General features: G+C 31.8%; 3 protein-coding genes across 9 annotated transcripts; 2 read left to right on the top strand and 1 right to left on the bottom strand.

Annotated features, from left to right (window-relative positions):
• The first annotated feature begins 9,426 nt into the window (after positions 1-9,426).
• Positions 9,427-10,288, top strand: LOC111008378 (dirigent protein-like). The gene has a single exon (XM_022281055.2). It carries the CDS (start codon positions 9,497-9,499, stop codon positions 10,067-10,069), a length of 573 nt encoding a protein of 190 aa, XP_022136747.1. The 5' UTR covers positions 9,427-9,496; the 3' UTR covers positions 10,070-10,288.
• Positions 10,289-11,322: 1,034 nt separating this feature from the next.
• Positions 11,323-16,716, bottom strand: LOC111008170 (FAD/NAD(P)-binding oxidoreductase family protein). 7 transcript variants are annotated; one of them, XM_022280773.2, is made up of 10 exons: positions 16,600-16,716; positions 15,804-15,915; positions 15,569-15,683; positions 15,080-15,223; positions 14,743-14,801; positions 14,072-14,139; positions 13,942-13,993; positions 13,291-13,464; positions 12,604-13,203; positions 11,323-11,726 (listed from the first exon to the last, which is right to left on the bottom strand). In XM_022280773.2, exons 1-10 carry the CDS (start codon positions 16,605-16,607, stop codon positions 11,511-11,513), a joined length of 1,548 nt encoding a protein of 515 aa, XP_022136465.1. In that variant the 5' UTR covers positions 16,608-16,716; the 3' UTR covers positions 11,323-11,510. The 7 variants fall into 7 exon arrangements, with proteins under 7 accessions (XP_022136465.1, XP_087974924.1, XP_087974926.1 ...); XM_088118798.1 differs by having other exon boundaries at positions 15,569-15,668; XM_088118800.1 differs by lacking the exon at positions 16,600-16,716 and adding an exon at positions 16,221-16,593.
• A 176-nt stretch (positions 16,717-16,892) lies between these two features.
• Positions 16,893-21,402, top strand: LOC111008169 (calcium-dependent protein kinase 1). Its single transcript, XM_022280772.2, has 8 exons — positions 16,893-17,708; positions 18,657-18,800; positions 19,047-19,199; positions 19,608-19,723; positions 19,917-20,084; positions 20,197-20,324; positions 20,416-20,515; positions 20,940-21,402. Exons 1-8 carry the CDS (start codon positions 17,015-17,017, stop codon positions 21,021-21,023), a joined length of 1,587 nt encoding a protein of 528 aa, XP_022136464.1. The 5' UTR covers positions 16,893-17,014; the 3' UTR covers positions 21,024-21,402.
• Positions 21,403-21,727: the final 325 nt, after the last annotated feature.

The following is a 21,727-nucleotide window of genomic DNA, read 5'->3' as shown; positions in this document are numbered from 1 at the left end:
TGGTCAATTGGTTTTAAAGCTAAATCGATTTGTGTTAGATTTTTCATATGCAAAATCGATCAATAAGTTGGTCGATCCATCTAAACCTATAAAAAATCAACCGATACTGACTATTTAATATATATTTATATATATGTCATTTTAACTTTTAGGATTTATTTTTTATGTCGCCCCCTCTTCTTATTCCTATCTCACGCCTCATCTTTTTTAGTTATGCTTCTCTCTCACTTTCTCAGTCTCACTCCCCACTACCTCTCTATCTCACGATTCTCTCTTAGCTCTCTCAATTTCACTCTCACTTCTCATCTCACATGAACAAACAATCAGCTTTCTCAAATCAGTCAATGATTAAGATAAATTTTGAAAACAAAAAAATGTAATATATATATTTTGGTATAAACAAAATCGACGAAAATGCAGAAAAAAATTTGTAGGTTCCCATTTTAAATCCATGTCAACCAACCGTTAAACATCCCTTTGGGTATAAACCCTCGTGACTTTACTTTTGGTTTCATCCAAAAGGTCTTGTACCAATAAAGATGTCGTCTCTCACATTTATAAACGTGATCTTCCTCTTATCTAGTCGATTTGGAACTTTAGTTACACTCCCTTGTAATAAGAATATATAACATGTGATTAACACACTTTATTTATATATACATATATATATATATATATATATATATTGTCATTCCTTGTAATGCCAAAAGCGAGTATAACTCAATCAATAACGAGCATAATTCAATAATAACTGACATTTATTTCTAATCAAGAGATATATTGTGAGTTCATCCCTAACCATAAAAGGGTGAGCCATGATAACCAAAGCTAAACCTTAACAATACAGAGAGTTAAAAGAAAATCAAGACAACAGATCTCAAGTGCGGCCCAAAGACAGTAGTATATAATGCTTCATCAAAATTCATAAATAGGTCAACTCAATGTCGTGTCCTGGAACCATGGAAGACAAATTGTACGTTTCTTTTTGTTACTGGTCTGGTATGTATATATTTTTCTGAAAAAAAATAATAATAAATTAAAAATATATATTTTTATTTTGAAAAACTAAAATATTTTTTTAATTTTTCCAACGTAATATCAAAAGATATAAACTAGTATAAATATATATTCATGTTAAAACATATAAACTAGTATAAATATATATTCATGTATTCAAAACTATCTTTATCCAAATTTAAGTCCCTAGCATAAAGTTATATATCCTTGTGGAATCTAACGACAGAAGTTTAAAATCCTTAAATATGAATCAGGTGGATTTTTAGACATCCATCTAAAAATAATATGGTGTGTTTGGTTGGTGATGTTAAAACAAAAATGTGAAAACAAAGTTGTATTCCACGTTTTCAGTGTTTTTGGATATGTGTGGTTGGTAGTAGATTTAGAAATTGAATTCCAATTTTAAAAATTATTCGAAAGGTTTAGTAAAATATTTGTAAACTAGCAATAGTTACCCACTAAATATTTAGTTCAATCTAAAATAAAATTAATTAATTTATTAACTTATATGTTATATACTTTATATAATTTTTATTTTATAATATTATAGAATTTATAGAATATTATATTTTACATTTCTTGTAATTTTAAAAAAAATAAAATAAAATGAGTTTATTATTAGTTTTTAGAATAATTATGCTTAAAAGTTTCAAATTCAAAATATGAAATAGTATTAAAAATATAAAAATATTGTTTTAAGAATTTTAGTTAGAAAATCATAAAATTCTAAAATAATTTTCGAAAACAAATCTGCCAAACAGATATTATAAATCTAAAAATAAAAATTTGGATGAGATACCAAACATGGCATTAAAAATTCACTTTCAAATATTGATGAATGATGTTTGGAACCAACATTCCTTCAAAATCAAAACAATATAAAAAGAAAAGGTAAAAGATATCAAATATGGCTTTATTGCAGTAAACTATGATACCATGATCCACCCCCCAATTACACAATTTTCTAGGTATTTGTTTCTTCCATTTTTAACGAAGAAAAATGTATTATATAGTTCCAACCTTAAAAAATACATGTACGATAAAACAATATTTTTATTTATGTTTTGGAACAAATTGGAAATGGGAATAATTAAAAAGAAACTTGTCTGGATTGTTTCCAAAATTTGTATATAATCGAGAATGTCCCGAAAAAGAAGAAATAAGAAACAAAGTTAGTTGTAAAATATTTAGATTTACAATAAAAATTAGAGACCAAAAACAATAAACGAAAATGTTACCGAGTCGAAAGTGAATCTCAATAAATTATGGAGGTTGTCCAGAGAGAGGGATTGACCCAAGAACAGGAGTTAAGCAAAGATTTAGCAATTAGCAAACTAAAAAGTTTCTAAACAAATTGAAGTTTGGTGAATTATAACAAAGAGTTGATAGGATTTGTTCACCCACCAATTAGGTGCCTAATAAAATAGAGAAAGAAACAACTTCTACTTTACATTGAATTTTAATTTGCTTTAGTCCCATTCTCCTATATGTCGCAACTATGTTAGAGCGTTTTTTATTTCTGGTTTTTCATTTTTAATCCTTTAAAATATAAGTATTTGCTAATTATTGTTTCATAGGAAACGTTTCAAAAATTGTGTATAAATGTTTTAAATAACAAAATCAAGTTTCTTGATTACTGTTTTCAATTTTTCCAAAAATATAGATAAAAGTATTATTTTATCATTTTTTTACTTATAAAATGTTAATAAATATAACAGAAAAAGTTTTAATATTTAATTTGGAACATTAATTTTCATATAAAACTTTCATTCTTTTAATTTAAAATTTTAGAATACAAAAAACAAAAAATGATAATTTTTTAATTTTTTCCTGATAGTCGTGAGTGTTCGAACTAGCTTAAGCGCACCACGACTGATTTCACGAGACACCCTATTGAATTTGGTTGTCCAAAAAACATATAAGAAGTCGTAGGTGGCTATCATGTAGTTTGAACTTATTTCCTCTAAATTTTTTAATTATCAAATATTTTTTTAACTAAAAAAACAAAAAAATAAGAAACAATTTCACCAATTCTATTTGTATCGATGGAAAAATAATAAAGGAGAAACAAAAAACAAGAACATTATCAATTGGACTTTATATACTTCGAATGAACGACACCCTTCCCTCCTTTTTGTTTTAGTCTACCATTTACTCCATCCAAATATTTGGAAATACTTGTGAAGCAAAATTTCTGTAAAATATAATAATGGAGAAACATGGCTTCAATTATTTTAGCTCCCCAAAAAGAGGAGATCGAGAGCTCTCATACCAAAACGTGTGTAGTAAAATTTCTCTCAAGGAATGTGGAAACGTAACTTGAAGAACCTTTGGCTTTTTCTATATTTTGTCACTGCCTTTCACATTTGTGTCAAGTCAAATTTGTTCAATTATTTTACAAAGTTTCAATTTCGTTTATATATTTTAATTTTATTATATCAGAAGTTAATAAATGGGCATGATGTTAGTGTGGATTACTAAAACTAAGGTTAAGGTTAAGCCAACGTAAGTATAGATCAACATATTAAGATTGTATATATATTTTAATTTTATCATATTTTTTTACAAAATTGTATCGGATAAGTATCTGAAAAATGTTTGATAGATTTATGAAATTTTAATTTTGTGTCTAATATGTATTTGAATTGTAGGAGTGTTTAAAAGTTTTTTTTTCCAAGTGTAAACATGCGTTGGATTCTTTGTTAGTAGTTTCTCTCATGCTTCCACTTTGTTATTCTCTTCGTTTTTTCGTTATAATTCGAACTTATGACCTCTCGATCAGAGATAGGTGTCAATTTCCACTGAGCAAAGTTCATGTTAACTTCAATTTCTACGTGTTTAATAGGTCTCTATACTTTCATTTTTGTGTCTAATAGATCTCTAAATTTTAGAAGTGTCTAACGAGTCTCTAAATTTTTTATTTTTTTTATTTTGTGTCTAGTAGGTCTCTAAAATTTAAAAATATCTAATAGCTACCTAAACGTTTAATTTTATTTTTAAAATCACATATTTATTAAACATCAAATTGAAAAAGTCAAGGTCTTAGATCCATCAATGTAAGGAACATTTTGAATAAATATATGACCTACCAGATACATGAAAATTTAGTACACTCTTGAAATCTATTATATATATATATATATATATATATATATATATATATATATATTAATTAAAAGATTTATTATACACAATTTTGAAATTAAATTTAAAAGTTGAAGGGGTTGTAAGAATTAGAGAAAAAAAAAAGATTATTTCTCATCACCCGTCCCCACCTTCCACTTCTGATTGCGCAATAAACACATTAATTAAGCAATGAAGATATTTAAATGTTTATAAGTCAGCGTTCATTTTCTGGCTAAAAACTATAATTTCCTTTTTACCAATAAGAGAGAAATGTATTTTATTTTATAAACTAAAAAACTGTTAAAAAAATTTATGTTGGAAAAAAATATATAGCAATCAATTCTTCTATAAATTCTACAAATTGGACCTATTTAATTTTCTTTGTTGAAAGTAGATAAGCAAAGAACAATAATTTGCTAAAAGCATATAAGTAACGGAAAATTATAGTGGATAGCAAAAATCTTTTATGTAATTCAAAATTATGTCACCTGTTTTTTAAATTTTCAAATATAACAAAAATTTTACTTATATTAATTGTATATCAGATACTCATATATTACTATATGAGTAGTATATTTGATATATGTCACATTCATATTGTACAAATGATCATATTAGTAGTATATCAGATATATATAACATATATATTGCAAGTATATCAGACACTCATATCAGTAGTATATCACATAAATATATGAGTACTTGGATATATTACAGACATATATCATTTGGATAAAGTTCTCATTTTAAAATTGGATCCCTATTTAAAAAAGTGTTATATTTGAAAAAAAAACTTACTAATTTTATTAAAAAAACTTTACCATATTTACAAATGCCCTAAGTAATAAGAGATTGAGAAACATATAGACCTAATTAAAATCTATATATATATAATAATCATGCAAGATTTTTTTTTTTTTAGTTTTTTTTTTCCGTCTTGCCACTTTTGGTAATAACTTAATCTAATAGATATTGGTAGGCATAACATGCTCGAAAGCAAGTGGTAGATAACCTTTTGACCAATCCCAAATATTTTAGACGAATATCTGTTTAATTTATCGACAACTTCATTATGTAGAATTTTCAATTTCAAAATATCTTGACTTTTAGTAGAAACAAATAAATAAATAAAACAACATTAAATGTGTAAATTATTTGCACTTTTCTAAATTCTTTACATAAATTAAATAGCTATCATGATTGGATAATTGGTCTAAAAGTTCTTACGCTTTCATGTCGACGACTCGGTCTAGAGGAGTCCAACCTATCTAAAAATTAATTTTTCACTTGTATTGATTTGAAGGAACACTAAAAAAAGTAAGGACGTGTTTCTTCCATTTCTATTGATCAGGTTTGGCAAATTAAAAATTAATTTTAAGAAAACATAAACTCAATTTAAATTGATTTTTAAGGTATCACTCACCCTTTTAAAAAATTAATTAGGTTTGACAAATTAAAAATTAATTTTAAGAAAACATAAAATCAATTTAAATTGATTTTTAAGGTATCCCTAACCATTTTAAAAAATTAATTATACTTAAATATCTTTTTTCAGAATCATTAATTCTACCACCACTCTCAAACACACCTTCCGTGATTTTCAATTATAAAAATTTAAAAATAAATAAATAACACACCATCAAAACTCCAATCCTTGATATTATAAGAACCATGAAAGTTGCAGTCCACTTCCCATAGCTTCCAAAATCAAAAAATGGGATTGTTTGAATAAAAGGAGTAGTTACGACTCGGTTGTTGGGAGTATAACACAATAAAACAACGTGGGATTAGGGTGTTCATAGGTTGGATGGAATTCACCTACTTTTTAGACCTAATTTCAATTGTTCCTTTGTAAATTTATTTAACACAAATAATCTTTCTTTAATAATAAATCCAACTCAAATCCTACATTGAAATATTTTGGTCGGGTTGATTTGTCTTATTCGGATCGTCGTTTATTCTCTAACAAAACAAGTAATAATGATAAAATATCTTAAATATTTATTTATATATTGTCTAACAATAAATCAAGACCCGTTATAAATCGATGTTTATTTATACGGTGAAAAAGTACTTAAAAAAGCTTTAAAAATTGTGTTTTGAAAAGTCATTGTAGAATAAATAATCGGTACATAATTATTAAATGAAATGGAATTAAAATAACTATATATAGTTTTAAAATTAATATAAGTTTGGGTTGGTTCGGTCTCAAACTTATTTTAGGGGAACTCTTGAACCAATCAAACTCATAGAATTTTCATTTATTTGAACTCAACCAAGGATTTGATTGATCGTTTTTTTGGGACATCGAGTTTTTTGAACACCCTACTGTACGGTTGGATGAGGGTTAAAATTTAAATCATAGTTTATAAACTTATTTAGGTTAAATCTCATTTCAGTCTCTGTTTTAAATGGTTTAAATACTATTGTGTTTCTTTTTTGTTAATTTTGTCCGTACACTCTCAAATTGTTTATTTTATTTTATTTTTCCGTTTTATCATATAATTTCACATTGTTTATTTTGATTTCTACTGCTTCAAAAAAACATCTGCTTTTGTTTTAGTTACTTTGTGACCATTTTAATTCATATTTACAAAATTTTAATACAAACTTTATACCCATTAAAACTCTTTAATACAAATATTAAATTTATACCTATTAAAACTCTTTAATACAAATATTAAATTTTTAAATAGTAAAATAAAGCTTAAACCTAAATATTTTTACTAAAAAGAAAAAAACATGCATTTTTTCTTTTCACATGGGGACTTCAGCTTGGCTATTGATTGATGGGCTAACAAACGGTTAAAAAAGTAAGAAAATAAATAATTTTTTACTCATAATTCGCAGTGATGATTATTATATATTATTTAAATGCCGTTATTATTTTGAAGGTAAGATTTCAAATTTTGTTACAAAACCAAAAAAAAAAAAAAAAGTAAGAATTCAAATACTCACTTGCAAATGTTGCTGGTGATACCCTAATTGCTGAACTATAAAGCAAATAAAGTGCATGTTGGCGTTATTTTGCAAAGATAAAAATAAACCTGAGAGAATTTGAATTACTAAGAAGCTATGAGTTAGATCTTCTACCACACATGTTGTAAAAAAAAAAATCTGTTTAGCAAGTTGATAAAATTGATTATTTATTAATTTATACAAACTCACATTTAATGTTCTTTTTAAGTACAAAATCCATGTAAATTTCTGGTTTTGAGATTAGCTCTCAATTTTACTACTATATCTTATATATTTTTTTTTTGTATTAAGATTGGAACGAAATTTTGATCATTCCAATTTTTTATGACAATTGTTTCCCTAAATGTTCATCCAAAAACTAGAGTAAATAGAATAATTTGTATTTTAAATCATATAGAAATTTAAATAATTTCCTTATGACAAATTTAGATATTAAATATCAATATAAAACTAATTAAAATAGTATGCCTACGTTTATTGCTATGGTTAAATCATAGCAATTTAGTATTAATTTACTAAATATTGTAGCCTGTTTTTTAAGGTTTAAAATTCAAATTCATCCAACATTAATTAGGTCCATAATGTCTTGTTTCTTGTTTTCTCATTTTAAAGAAAAATAGAATTGTATGACCCATAGATTCAAGAATTATAAATTATATTTTTATTTATGTTTTGGAACAAATTAAGAAAATGAACTACAAACAATAAATTTGGTTCGGTTGTTTCTAACCTTTCTTTACATTTTTTATAATGTTGCTACAAAAAAATAGAAACAAGAAACATAAATAGTTGTCGTATGTTTAACTTTTTTAATAAAATTAAAAACAAAAAACATTACCAAATGAGCCATAATTTACTGTCTTTGAGCTGGTATTTCTTAAATCACAATTGTCTAACAGTTTTAAATTCCTTACCCATGCAGTGTGGATATTTTAGTCACAGATCCAAATATAATTTGAAAAATTAGCCTTCACTTCCAACTATTAATTTAAATACGTTGGGAATCTACAATTCATTATATCAAAGTGAAAACATCCTCGACTAGAGACTGAGATGTTAGATATTGCTTTCATGAAATAAGTATAAATTAAAAAAATAGAAAAACTAAAAACGAAAAAGTTGTAAACCAGTTCGACTTTTAGTGAATTATAACAAAGAGTTGATAGGATTTGTTCACCCACCAATCAGGTACCTAATAAAATGGAGAAATTTAGAAACAATTTCCAGTTTACATTAAATTTTAATTTGGCTTTGGATTTCATAATTCTCACACGTACCAACTGTTCCACGTACAAAAACAGAATTACGTGAGTGTTAGCCATTTTTATATTAAATTAGAGATTGTTACAGATTAAATAAATATATAATCACAACTAATTTACATCATGATAACAAAATACAAAATATACATAATCTTAACTGCCTGAATATCCCCCTTAAATTTAAGGAGGCAAAGGTGACATGGCTTTTATCTAATCTCTACTCATACCACTATTGGCTAAATGACCAAAAAAATAGGTCTTTTGTTTAATTGGACACAATATGACATACAAATCACAACAACCAAAAAGAAAATTAAAACGATAGAGAGCTATATGTTTTTCATACCATATTACTCTATTTTTCTAGTCATTCAATTTTATGGAAAAAAAAAACTTATTATTATTTTTATATTAATGTCTCCATCTTTACTAACCGTCATTGTCGTCACCAACCTCTGAAATGAAAGAGAGACGGAGAGTCTCCCCTCTCTCAGATTTGTACGTCGTTTCATGATAAAAGAAGGGTTTGACGACAACATAAAAATCGTCGGAAACCGGTAGTAGTTAATGATCATAATAGAAAAAATGGTCAACAACAAGTAATAAACTTTATCACAAATTGTTTAAGTACAGCGAGTGGTATTGAAGAATTTGAAGTCACAAGAGAGAGGTGTGCTAATTAGCCTGAGCTTAGCCCAAATGAGACCATTAATCTCAAACCAAAAGTCTATCTTGCCCCAATTCTTCATTTATCTAAGTGATAATTTTTTGTTGTAATAAGGACAAAGTTGAAAATTTGAAGAAAAGTCAAAAAAGGGCGTGTGTGACATCATGAATCCCCACTTTTGTCCAACTTATTGGTTCCGCAGCCGTATTATCAGGTCCAACTAATCTCGTTTCAGCAGTACACATTAAGCAAAATTCCTTCGAACTTTTTTTTTTCCTCTCTTCACAATTTTTCACTTGCAAACCAAGTTAAGTTACGCCCCAATTTTCCAATTCTATTTTTTAAACAAATTTAAAACTCAGCTACTCCACTGCTCCTCCTCCAATCTGTTCCTTCTATAAGAACCATCCAATAAGAGCCCTAATTCTCCAATTGGGAACTTAAAATGGCGCGCAGTCGCACAGCCACTCCCATTTCTGCTCTCTCCTTTTTCCTCCTCCTATTGTGCGCATGCCCCGCCTCCGCCGCCGGGAAACACCGCTCCCGCCGCCCCTGCCGGCGACTGGCCTTCTACTTCCACGACATAATCTACAACGGCGAGAACGCCGAGAACGCGACCTCCGCCATCGTCGGAGCTCCGGCGTGGGGGAACAAGACGATTCTGGCCGGGCAGAACCATTTCGGCGACGTGGTGGTGTTCGACGACCCGATTACGATGGACAACAATCTGCACTCGCCGGCGGTGGGGCGGGCGCAGGGGTTCTACATCTACGACAAGAAGGAGATCTTCACGGCGTGGCTAGGGTTCTCGTTCGTGTTCAATTCGACGGAGCACAGAGGGAGCCTGAACTTCGCCGGCGCGGACCCGCTGATGAACAAGACGAGGGACGTGTCGGTGGTGGGGGGAACAGGGGATTTCTTCATGGCCAGAGGGATTGCGACTCTGATGACGGATGCGTTTGAAGGCGAAGTTTATTTCAGGCTTCGAGCGGACATTAAGCTCTACGAATGTTGGTGATTGCTGATTGGAGAAGATGATGGATTGTGGAGTTTCTGTCTGTTGCGTCGTTTTTAATCTCTTTCTTCCCTATGAATTGACATGACATATTTTTCACTCGTTTTAAAGTTGATCGTTCGATTTGCACCCTCCAATCCATAACGGTAATGCAATAAAACCATGTAGTTGGTTGGATTGGATAAGGATTAAATCATAGTTTATATAACTTTTTAGATCTCATTTCCTACTCTTCATTTTGGTTTATTATGATCTTTTAGGTTTTTAAAATTTTAAAATATATGTTTTAATGTTAATTTCAACTTCCATCACCCAACTAATTTGCTACTTATCCCATTCCCACTCCACTTTAAAAATCTAAGAGTCTTATTAATTGTTTACCAAAAATTTGTTATTTATTAAAATTATTTGAATAAAATATATAATAATAACTGTATACTAATTTTTTCTTTTTAGTTAATTATAAATACATTATTGTGTTATTCTTTTTTTTTTTAATTATGAATTATAAAATATAATTTATTTTATTATTATATCATGGATAGTAAATATTCCTTATTATAAAATTTTATTTAATATTAATAAATAATGAATGATTAAAATAAAATGATATTAACTAAAATACTTTTTTTTATTAGAAGAACCATAATTTAATATAGAATATTATTAAATTTCATTATTCTTATATTTAATAATAATGAATTATATTTAAAAAAATCTATTGATATTAATTAATAATGACAAATTAAAATTAAAATTTTAAAAATTTGTCAACATAGGCATAGCTCAGCCTACGCCCATCGATAATTGACATATACTCCTCTTGAGATCCAAAGTTTGATTTCACATATCCTCAAATCGTTGTATTAAAAAAATTTAAATTTTAAAAAAATTAAATATAAATTTATAATATTTTATAATAAAATCACATTAACTAATAAAAATTGTATAAATTTCTATTTAGGAGAAAAATTATTAGTAGAATAAATGAAAAAAAATTATAAAGGTATAAAACAATTAATTAAAAAAATAACGAGTCTCAAAGAGAAATGATAAAAGTTGTAAATTAATTATAATAAATAGGTAAATAGTGGGATTAATAAAATTGTGCTAGGAGAGGAATGAAATTATAGGTATAAAAAAATTACAACTTTTTAAGAAATTAGATTACAAAGTTTGAGGTAGGTCCCCATTTGATTCTATTCCTACAATTTGAAAAATACCATCAAATAAATAAAAAACACAGCCAACACAAATTAGCAATCTCGGTCGACATGTCGTCACGTAAGGTGATATTGATAATTCTCCAAGAAATTTCTCTACAAAGAACCACTTTTATTCCAAAGCATAAAGGGTTAAAAAAAAAAAAATTTCGATTTAAAAAAAAAAAAGCTTAAATCTTGATATATCTACAAAATTGCCACTCTTTCTTTTTTTCTCTTTCTTAAGTAAAAAGAGGCAGCCTCCGATCTCCCGAGGCATAAGAAATAATACTCTTTTTAAGTGGAGAAATATAATTTGCCCCATGAAATGCAGCAGCTCGCAAGATGTTGAGAGGTCCAAAATCCACAGAGTAAGCCTTCTGGAAGCCGTCCAGAATCGCCATCATAGCAATATTTGCCGGTTTCCTCTCTGCTTCATATTTCTTCATCAGTGTCACCTGCATATCATTCATTCAGTTGACTTAGAATCCCGAAGACACTGAAAACGACCCGACCGCCCATCTGATAACGGTTTTATCTTTTATGTGTTTTAGAACTAGTTTTTCAAAAGGCTAAAACAAAGTCGTTGTCGAGAATGTCGAATTTCAGTGGATGTTTATGAGATCTAATGGGTCGGATCAGATGTCAATTGCTTGAAGGTCGAGTGCCTTGCAACTTCCAGTAACAGAGAACTTAAAGAAATGGACATATGCATCATCCTTCAGTTTAAAGATAAAGGAACGTAATGGGTCAAATGAACCAACATGGATTGACAATGACATGACATGTGATTCAAAAGGCAAGATGTAAACTTTACTTGGCTGCCTTTGAAGGTTTTGTGTTCAGATGACGATAGCCATCGACACCAAATGTTGTAAGGTCGTGTAGTTGTCCTTTATCCCGTAAAACCGATCCAAGTAACATAAACTTAAAGTAGCATGAATGCTCACAGTTATATATGTGTCAGAGGTAAAACTATCGAAAAGTAAAGTTAGATCCATCGTCCTAATATATGGGTCGGATGACAATTAATGTTCTAACCAGTTGCTAGACCAGCTACTATACAACCTCCCATGTGACCAAATGGAAAACTTGATTGATAGGAGACATAAATAAAGAACCTTCATATTGTTATAAGAATCATATATCATTCAAATGAGTAGATGCTGACCCAGGAGAAAGAAATCTAATGGAAAATCAATTCAGAAAATATGAAAGAAAATTACTATCAGCACTATAACTTGACAGTACTAATTACTAAATTCCAAAATATGAATAGAGAACACGACAGCAAAGATGATGAATAAAGGAAACTGAGAGAAAAAAATACCGCACCTCTCCAATGTCGGTTCCAAGTGCGACTCCTTCAGCTATGACTTTAGAAAGAGAGAAGGCATCTCCAAAGCCTAAATTAACTCCTTGGCCAGCCAAAGGATGAACAGTGTGTGCTGCATCGCCAATTAAAACCACGCGCTTTGAAGCATAGTTCTTGGCGTGATTCAAAGACAATGGAAAGACCATTTTTTCAGATGCCAACCTGACCACTTTCGGAGGAACTTCAAATTCTTCATCCACTGATACTGTGACATCCATGTTCAGCCACGAGAAAAAGTTTTGACTTCCAAATATGCTTGACTTTGGAGGAGGGCCATAACCGTAATCCAGAGCAGAGTTTACATCCTTCACAAAATCATCCTGATCCATTGATTTACGGTCGGTAGCCTCTTTCGGGTTCATAGTCCAAACTATATTACTATAGTTATCCCCAATTGGTAAAAGTGCAATTGGTCCAGAAGGCAAAAATCGTTGCCATGCGCAATGGTTTTCTTGAGTGTGTTCCACAGTACAGATAATGGCATTCTGTGAGTAATTCCATCCCGCTGTTTTAAACCCAGCTAACTCTCTAACACGTGACTTGGAACCATCTGCGCCAACCTGCAAGAAAACTCGGCAAAATTTTGACATTTGCCAAGCAAATTCACTAAAATTAAAAAACTTATCCTTCCAGCAACAGATTATTACCACCAATTTTGCATATAAACTGCTGCCGTCACTCAGATCCAATTTTGCCAAATGTCCTGGCTCATTTGATGTTGTCCCAGAAGATGTGTTGGCTGCCACCGTTGGTGAAGAGCTCGAGCGTAAGTTCATCGAGGTTAGTTTGGAAGAGTATATTGTTGTTTGATCATCTGTACACTGTTGAAATTTAGATATTCAGCATTGTGGAGAATCCAAAGGTAACATAACATGTAACGAGTTGAATAAGAAAGAAATGTTATCATTATTCAAGATATTTTAAAACCTTCAAATATTTTCATTGGATTTTGTTCAAGGACAATTATGATATAAATGAAATAAGTTATGACGTGTCTTCGATGATTGAATCCTTTGATGATGATATCTCTTAGTATTGAGAATGTTAAAATATAGAGTTCTCCTCACTCTCCATGTCTCTCCCCTTAATTGTCCCTAAATGCCTTTTTCCCATCCCTCTCTCCATGTCCCAACATTTGACAAGTCATTGAGTAAACAAAATTTTACAAATGCTTTCAACTTAAAAGAAACATTTCACAAGTTATTGAAGGTGAAAAAAATAGAACACCGGACTCAATAAGCTACTCAAGAGATTGCAAAGGGCATTTATCAGTACAAGAATTTACAGTAGACAACTACCTGTATGCGCGATAGTAAGGAACTTTGAAGCACTTTATTCTCCACCACGCAGCTGAATCCAAAGTCAAATGAGTACCGCCTCCATTAACTATTTAATTGAGTTGCATTCATTTTTGCAAGCAGGTCTTACCCTAAAGTTTCTTTATTTACATCTTTTGCGTGGTACTTTGTGTATCCTAAGCCTGTATAGTCCCACACCTAACAAAGAATGCAAGATGATAGGTTAGTAACAATTAATTTTTCCTAACATGAAAAATGCTTTCCAGGCAAAATTATATGCATGGCATTGGCAGAAAATAACATATTTAAATCAAGTTATACTTAAAAAACAAGTAATAATTATATATGAACAACAACTTTAGGAACCAACGGAGAAAACTCGAGAAGGTAGCAAGATATTGTTCATGCTTTCTACTGCCCAAAAAAATAATCATTCCAAACAAGTATTGACAATTAAAAACTACTTTTTATTATTAAAACAAAAAAACTGTTAAAAAAGATGGTTCCTCACAAGATCTCCTGAAAAAAGGCCAAAAATAGTATTAGACCACAGATGCTACCTTCTTCAAAATCTAGAGCAGGAAAGAGTAAGGTATTATTATTTATATATATATTTTTTAGCACATAGAGTAAGGTATTATTTAATTTAATAGTAAGTTAATAACTCAATCCCTTTCAATTGTGACATGATATTAGTAATTACAAGGGAGCTACTAATAATATAAAAAAAAAACTCATCTGAAACAATATATTTCTTTAATCACAATGCAAAATGAATTGTTTGAAAAGTATAGTCTATACCTGCATCTTATCAAAGTATGCATGTCGTTGTTGTTCAACATATTTCCACGCATCGATGTCTGGCCAACAAGAAATCTGTTATTTAAATTCTATACTATTTTTGAATCATGTTGAAGATGAAAGCTAAGCCAACATTGTTAAAGAACATTTAAATGATGCATGATGACGGGTGTATTACAGTGGTACAGCAAAAATATACTTTTAAGTAAAAATGATATGGCATCAAATTTCTGACAAAGTTAGCCAAGGAAATAATAATGGTATCATTTGATATTGATTCTAGAGAGAAACATAAGAATTTAGAATAAGTAAAATGATAACTACATAAATTCACCACCTTTGAAGAAAGATATAGTTGCAGGTGTCACTGTGCTCACTCTTGGATCTGGAGGGCCATCTTTCTTAAAGCCAGCTCCACCCTTTAATGCTGGATTACTGTCAATAATGGCAATAGACAACTGCTTAGTCAATGGCATGCTTGCTGCAAACACAAACAACAGGAGGATTAAATTAGACTACAGCCTTCATGAAAGAGGATCTTACTGATAAATATTCCATTTTTCACTTTCATCAATTAAAGTTGAGATTGTAAGATGAAAAAGACTCCTGATATTAATAGAGCCTTTAGTTTAAAATAAAATATGCAGATGATAAAAATACACAATAGACATACAGCATTTGACTCCAACCTATATTAACAACTCACTATATCCCCATTCATTATGTAATAATATAGAACCCAAAAATGTGAAGACATGAACAGTGTGTGCTTCGTCCATCTGCACTGTAAAAGTTGAGGAAATTATTCATACAAAAAACCACCTACCTAAGGAGCAAGCTAAGGCCAAGCCTACCATGCCACCTCCAACTATAGCAATGTCATGTTGAGGAAAGTTGTCTGTGGAACTTAGCTTCTCCCCTTGCAGCTTCTCCCCTTGCACCTGAGATTTGGGTGCATCAAATAAAAGAATTTTCTCAGTGACACAAATTGAGATATTGATAAGGTCAATCTTCTGAGAAGAAGTAAATCAATACTACTCATTTAGCAGACATAGTATTACATAGCTACGGTCCCCATTTGAGCCAGAAACTTTAGCAGCTGAACCAGAGCAGAAATTGTTCCCTCGAGCTTTCAATCCATAGAGATTAGCAGAAAGGTTTCTTCTAAATAACCTGTTCCAGCAGATATTATATCAAACTATTAACTTCATCCCACCTACAACTCTCAACGCCCATACAAACAACATCATCAGTACTTCCATTTACGAAGCTTCTGCCAAAATCAATTCTTCTCAACATAAAATGTATCACAATATAGCCCCTTTTCTGATGGCAAACATAAACGGCCCATTTCTTTCACAAAAGGGAAAATAACTCTATACAAGATAAAAATCTACAGCAAAATATTGGATTAAAAAATCCAATATAAAAAAAGAGCACCCAAACCAGCTGCCGACGGATGCCAAACTTTTATTCACCTACGTTACTGTGTTCCAGGATGGAGGGCAGAGAGCCAGCTGCCGACGGAGAGAAGAAACGGCAGTGGTCGTGGGTCACCAACGGGAGAATTTAGTGTGATTCAAATGAAATCGAGGGAAGACTTAATCAAACAATCCATGTAAACTATCAATTGGATTAATCATAGCTTATCCTTAGCCACATTTTAGAACCGGACATCACTGAACTGGCAATCCAGGAGAATTTTTACATAAGTGAAAAGATAAAGAACAAAAATGTTTAACTCTTCTCCACAGAAACAAACGGAACATAAATTGAATAACACCCATCATCCATACGATCTTAAATCGAGGGAATTTCATTTTCTTCAAGCAGAGTGGAAGAAGAATAGTGACATACCTGTTCATTTTTTTTGCTTGCTGGAGCTGAAGAAGACGACGCACAGAGAGAAGGAGATGGGGGCCGAGAGATCTTGTTGAGGAAGTGTTGGGCCTGTTTCATTTGGGCCTAAAGAGCTCATCCAAGAAATAGCACATTGGAAATGGCGTAAAGATGTTATTTTTTATCTTGAAAACAAAGCCAAAGCCCGTTACTTGGATAATTATCATGATAAAAATAACATCTTTACACAATGATAATTATTTGGATCGTGGGGGTGCTCAGGAGATAATTTGAAGAACCAATAAGCCAAAGCCCGTTACTGTCATTTCACTGTTCCAGCCATCAGCTCAGCCTCGCTATTCCTCCGACAAAGACTTCTTCAAGTACCTCAACTTTCACATGCTCCATCTGACTTCCATTGACCCATCAAAAAATGGGCAACTGTAATGGTCTGCCGGCCGGCCAAACCTCCACCGGCGAACCCCACGATCAGGCCGACTCCGACCACTGCCCTCCCTCTAACGGCGTCGTCAAGGTCCTCCCTTCCGATGCCGACCCTTCCCCACCTGCCCCCCTTCCGGAACCAATTTCCTCTTCCTCCTCTGCGCTGCCAGGCGTCGGCCGTGTCCTGGGCCGGCCGTTCTCCGACATCCGGTCAGTTTACTCCTTCGGCCGCGAGCTGGGCCGCGGCCAATTCGGCGTGACTTACTTAGTCACACACAAGGAAACGAAGCGGGAATTTGCCTGCAAATCAATCGCCACCAGAAAATTGATCATTGAAGACGATGTTGAAGATGTTCGGCGCGAGGTTCAGATTATGCACCACCTCACCGGCCACCCCCACATTGTTGAACTTAAAGAAGTGTACGAAGACCGGCATTATGTGAATTTGATTATGGAGCTGTGCGCCGGCGGAGAATTGTTCGACCGGATTATTGCCAAGGGCCACTATTCGGAATGCACGGCGGCCTCCCTTTGCCGGCAGATTGTGACGGTGGTTCATAATTGCCACTCCATGGGAGTTATGCACCGGGACTTGAAGCCCGAGAACTTCTTGTTTTCGAACACTGATGAGAATTCGCCTCTCAAAGCTACGGATTTCGGCCTTTCCGTGTTCTTCAAACCAGGTCTCTGCGATCTTTTCGTTCTGTTTTTTTCCTTAACTAATGTAATTTGTTTAATGTTGTACTCAAAAAGGAAAAAAAAACATGTAATTAGCTTAGAAATTGCTTCTTCAGTCGATCAATTGTATATTTTAAGTTATTTGTAGGGTGAGTTTAGGATGGTTTCTAAAAAGATTAAATTTTTACTAGCACTTTTGAAAGAAGCACCAAGTGTGTGTTTGAGATCTTTTTAAACTGTTGTTCGGAAGAATGACTAATTTAGAGGGTGTTTAGTGTAACTTCCCAAGTGATTTTATATAACTAAAAGGTCTTTTAAAAAAATCTATGGTATTTAATAATAAATAAAAGGTATTTAAGAAAATATAGAGTGGTTTAAAACAATTTTTGAAAAAACACTCTTAAGATGATTATTTAGAAAGTGACTCACAAGTCACTCTTGTTAAGTATATTGAGAGATGATTATTCAGAAAAGGTGAAGCTCAACTTAATTATATTGAAAGGATTTTTAGTGTTTTTAAGATTTTTTAAAGTCACTTTTAATTATTTAACTATAAGAATTTTGAAAAGTATTTTTAATGGGCTACCACCACTTTTTACTCTCATTTCTAGTTGAGTTACTATTTCAAAGTCACTTATGGTTGAGCTTTTAAACTGACAAAAAACAAGAACAGATAAACAAATTAGGAGGATTAAATTAACACAATAAATGAAGTTGCAGCAGGATGAGTTATAAACAAAACGAGTAAAGCACTAGGTTCATCCTTTGTTAGGAATTGCATTATATATAGAAAATCTATAACTCAGTTGTTATGATGATAGTGAATTCTCACTTTTCACTTTGAAGTTCTATCATTTGTATGATAAAGAGTTATTCAATTGTTGACTTGGATATGTTGAAGATCATTGGTGGTGATTGGTTTGAGTATGACGATTTTGCATGCTAGGATACAGGTGATGTTTTTAAAGATCTAGTTGGAAGTGCATACTATGTAGCTCCAGAAGTTCTTCGCCGAAATTATGGACCCGAGGCTGATATTTGGAGCGCTGGCGTTATACTGTACATTCTACTATGTGGTGTTCCCCCTTTCTGGGCAGGTTCCTCCTATATCTCTTTCTCAACATCAAGCACTTTTTGGTGATTATGCCATTTGGACACAGACTTGGTTTCTCTATCTTGTCTAAATAGTACAATGTCTGGCAGTTCTCCAAATGGCATGAATAAAAAAATGTTGTAATTGGAGCAAGATTTTAGGATGTTCCAATTTTTTTGTTGCATAATATCATTATCAGCAATCCAGTGGTTTTGGGTCCTCAGAGTTCTTTGATTCTCTTCATTTACAGAGAATGATCAGGGTATTTTTGATGCTGTTCTTCGGGGACATATCGATTTCTCGTCGGATCCATGGCCTTCCATATCCAGCAGTGCCAAAGATCTGGTTAAGAAGCTCTTGCATTCTGATCCTAAAGAGCGATTATCATCCATTGAAGCCCTAAGTAAGTTTCCATCTCCAAAACAATGTACCATATTTGGAGCTTTAATAGAAAAAAGGATTTAACATGCTGGTCAGTTTGTCTGCAAAATAAATGGAGACATTTTGATCAGATGAATCTTCTGCTGATATTGTTTGGATATGGCCCACCCTTAGTGGCAGTCTCCGACACAATCTTGGGTTTAAATCTCCGTCCTCTTTCTGTTTTGCTCGAAAATATGCTATATTTGGACAAGCAAAACTCATATTGTTTGGCCACACTGCCTCTGCAAATGAAACTGAAGTGATGATAATTTAGTTGCACTTTTGATGAAGGCAATGAAAAATGTATACTTTCAATAATAATAGGTATTTTTCATTTGTTTTGTTTTATGATACCCAACTTCTGATATTCAAATGTTATAACATGCAGATCATCCATGGATGAAAGAAGATGGGGAAGCATCTGACAAGCCTCTTGATATTGCTGTTTTGACTAGAATGAAACAGTTCAGAGCAATGAACAAACTCAAGAAAGTAGCTCTAAAGGTGAGAGAATCTTCCATAATGACATCAGTTAAAAAGTCTTTTTTTTTTTTTACTAAAAACACAAATTTTCATGAGAAAAACTGGTGAAGGAGGAAAGCTGAAAATTGGTTTTCTCCTTACAAGAAAAACGATGGAGAAAGGTTTCATGATTGCTTCAACTAGATATCTTAAAATGTTGTTTCATTTGCTGTAGGTGATTGCTGAAAATCTTTCTGAAGAAGAAATTGTGGGATTAAAGGAAATGTTCAAGTCGATGGATACCGATAACAGTGGAACTATCACGTTCGAGGAGTTAAAAGCTGGTCTTCCGAAACTTGGTACAAAGCTTTCCGAATCTGAAGTGAGGCAGCTGATGGAAGCGGTATTTTTACTTTTGTTCCCCCTTTGTTGTGTCTTTCTGCTTTCTAATTGACTTACTCCGTACGTAGTCTTGCTGCTTAAACAATTACAAAGCTTTCTGTGCTTCTTTTCAGGCCGATGTGGATGGAAATGGATCAATTGACTACATCGAGTTCATTACTGCTACTATGCACATGAACAGAGTAGAAAGAGAGGATCACTTATTCAAAGCATTTGAATACTTTGACAAAGACAAGAGCGGGTAATCTTTGTTGGTTTGTTTTAGTCTATGATTTCGGCTTTGGATACGCATACCTCGTGTTGAGTTTGCTATTCCTCTTGCTCTCATTTAGATATATCACAATGGAGGAGTTGGAGTCTGCCCTTAAGAAGTACAATATGGGAGATGAAAAAACAATAAAGGAGATCATTGCAGAAGTTGACACAGATAATGTACAATTATCTTCTTCCTTTTAGTTTCTTTCTCAACTGCATCTCTCTCTTGGTCTGTCGCCGATCAATTTCTCTTAAACGTAGTTCGTAGATCATATGATTCTGGTAGTTTTAAATTCCATCAGCATTTTCATAATTTCCTATCAGAATATAGTAATGCAAGTGTTCTCCATATCATATTCCTATTTACTACATTATTGGCATTGAGATATCGACCGATACATTTTAAATCTATGAATTAGCTTAACTCAACTGATGAAACTTCTTTCCCATGATGGTAAGCGCGGTTTTTCTCTCGACAGCATGTTTGAATACTCCATGAAACTTATTTCATATGATAGTCCAGTTGCAAACAACATTAAAACTCTGGTCTGATGTCCAGCCTCTTTGCTAATGAAACATTTCTGATTCCTTTTAACACCAGGATGGACGAATAAACTATGACGAATTCGTTGCAATGATGAGGAAGGGCGACCCGGAGTTAACAGCAACCCGACGGCAAAAATGAAGCTGCTTCGTCTGCTGTCTGCATGACTTTATGTGATTTTGACTGTGTATGTTTGTTCGATTTGAGTTGAATTCCCTAAAGAGAGAAAGAGTTGTGTTCAGTTTTGCTCCATTCAATGGCTGCCATTAAATAGGGGAATGAGCTTCCATCTTCCCCATTTACAGGAGATTTCAACTATTTTGATGTCTCCCTTTTTTCAAAGACTTGAGTGTGTATGAGCAGCAAAATGAGCAGAAATGTCTCCTAGGAATGTTGTGTTTTAGAGTGTATGTAAAGTTGAAAAATTTGTTCTCATCTTGAGTTTGTTTGGCAGTGAGCTTGTAAAACATCCTATTACTATATATATTTGTTATTGAAAAAATGTGGGTAATTTAGATTCTGTTTCTTGTTTTCAAATTTATTGAATCAAATGGATTATATGAATGACTGGAGAAATTTTGAAAACAACATTGTTTTCCTATTTTGAGTTTGAAACTTTAAAGTTGAATTATATTAAAATGATAAAAACTTGGATAAATATATTATATCATGTCATAAACTTTAATTAAAAAAATATGAAATATATTATATTATAAAAATATATAGTATTGTAAAATAATAATTCAAAAAAATTTATAGCACATACGTTAATAAATAAATTAATATTATTTTAAATATAATTAAATATTTGGTTGGTAATTAGAACTAATTTACGAATATACTAC

The sequence above is a fragment of the Momordica charantia genome (genome assembly GCF_013281855.1).
Source record: "Momordica charantia cultivar OHB3-1 chromosome 10 unlocalized genomic scaffold, Mcharantia_2.0 BLBB01000010.1, whole genome shotgun sequence".
Lineage (NCBI taxonomy): Eukaryota > Viridiplantae > Streptophyta > Magnoliopsida > Cucurbitales > Cucurbitaceae > Momordica > Momordica charantia.
The sequence above is the reverse complement of the archived record's forward strand: the minus strand, read 5'-3'. Positions and strand labels throughout refer to the sequence as shown.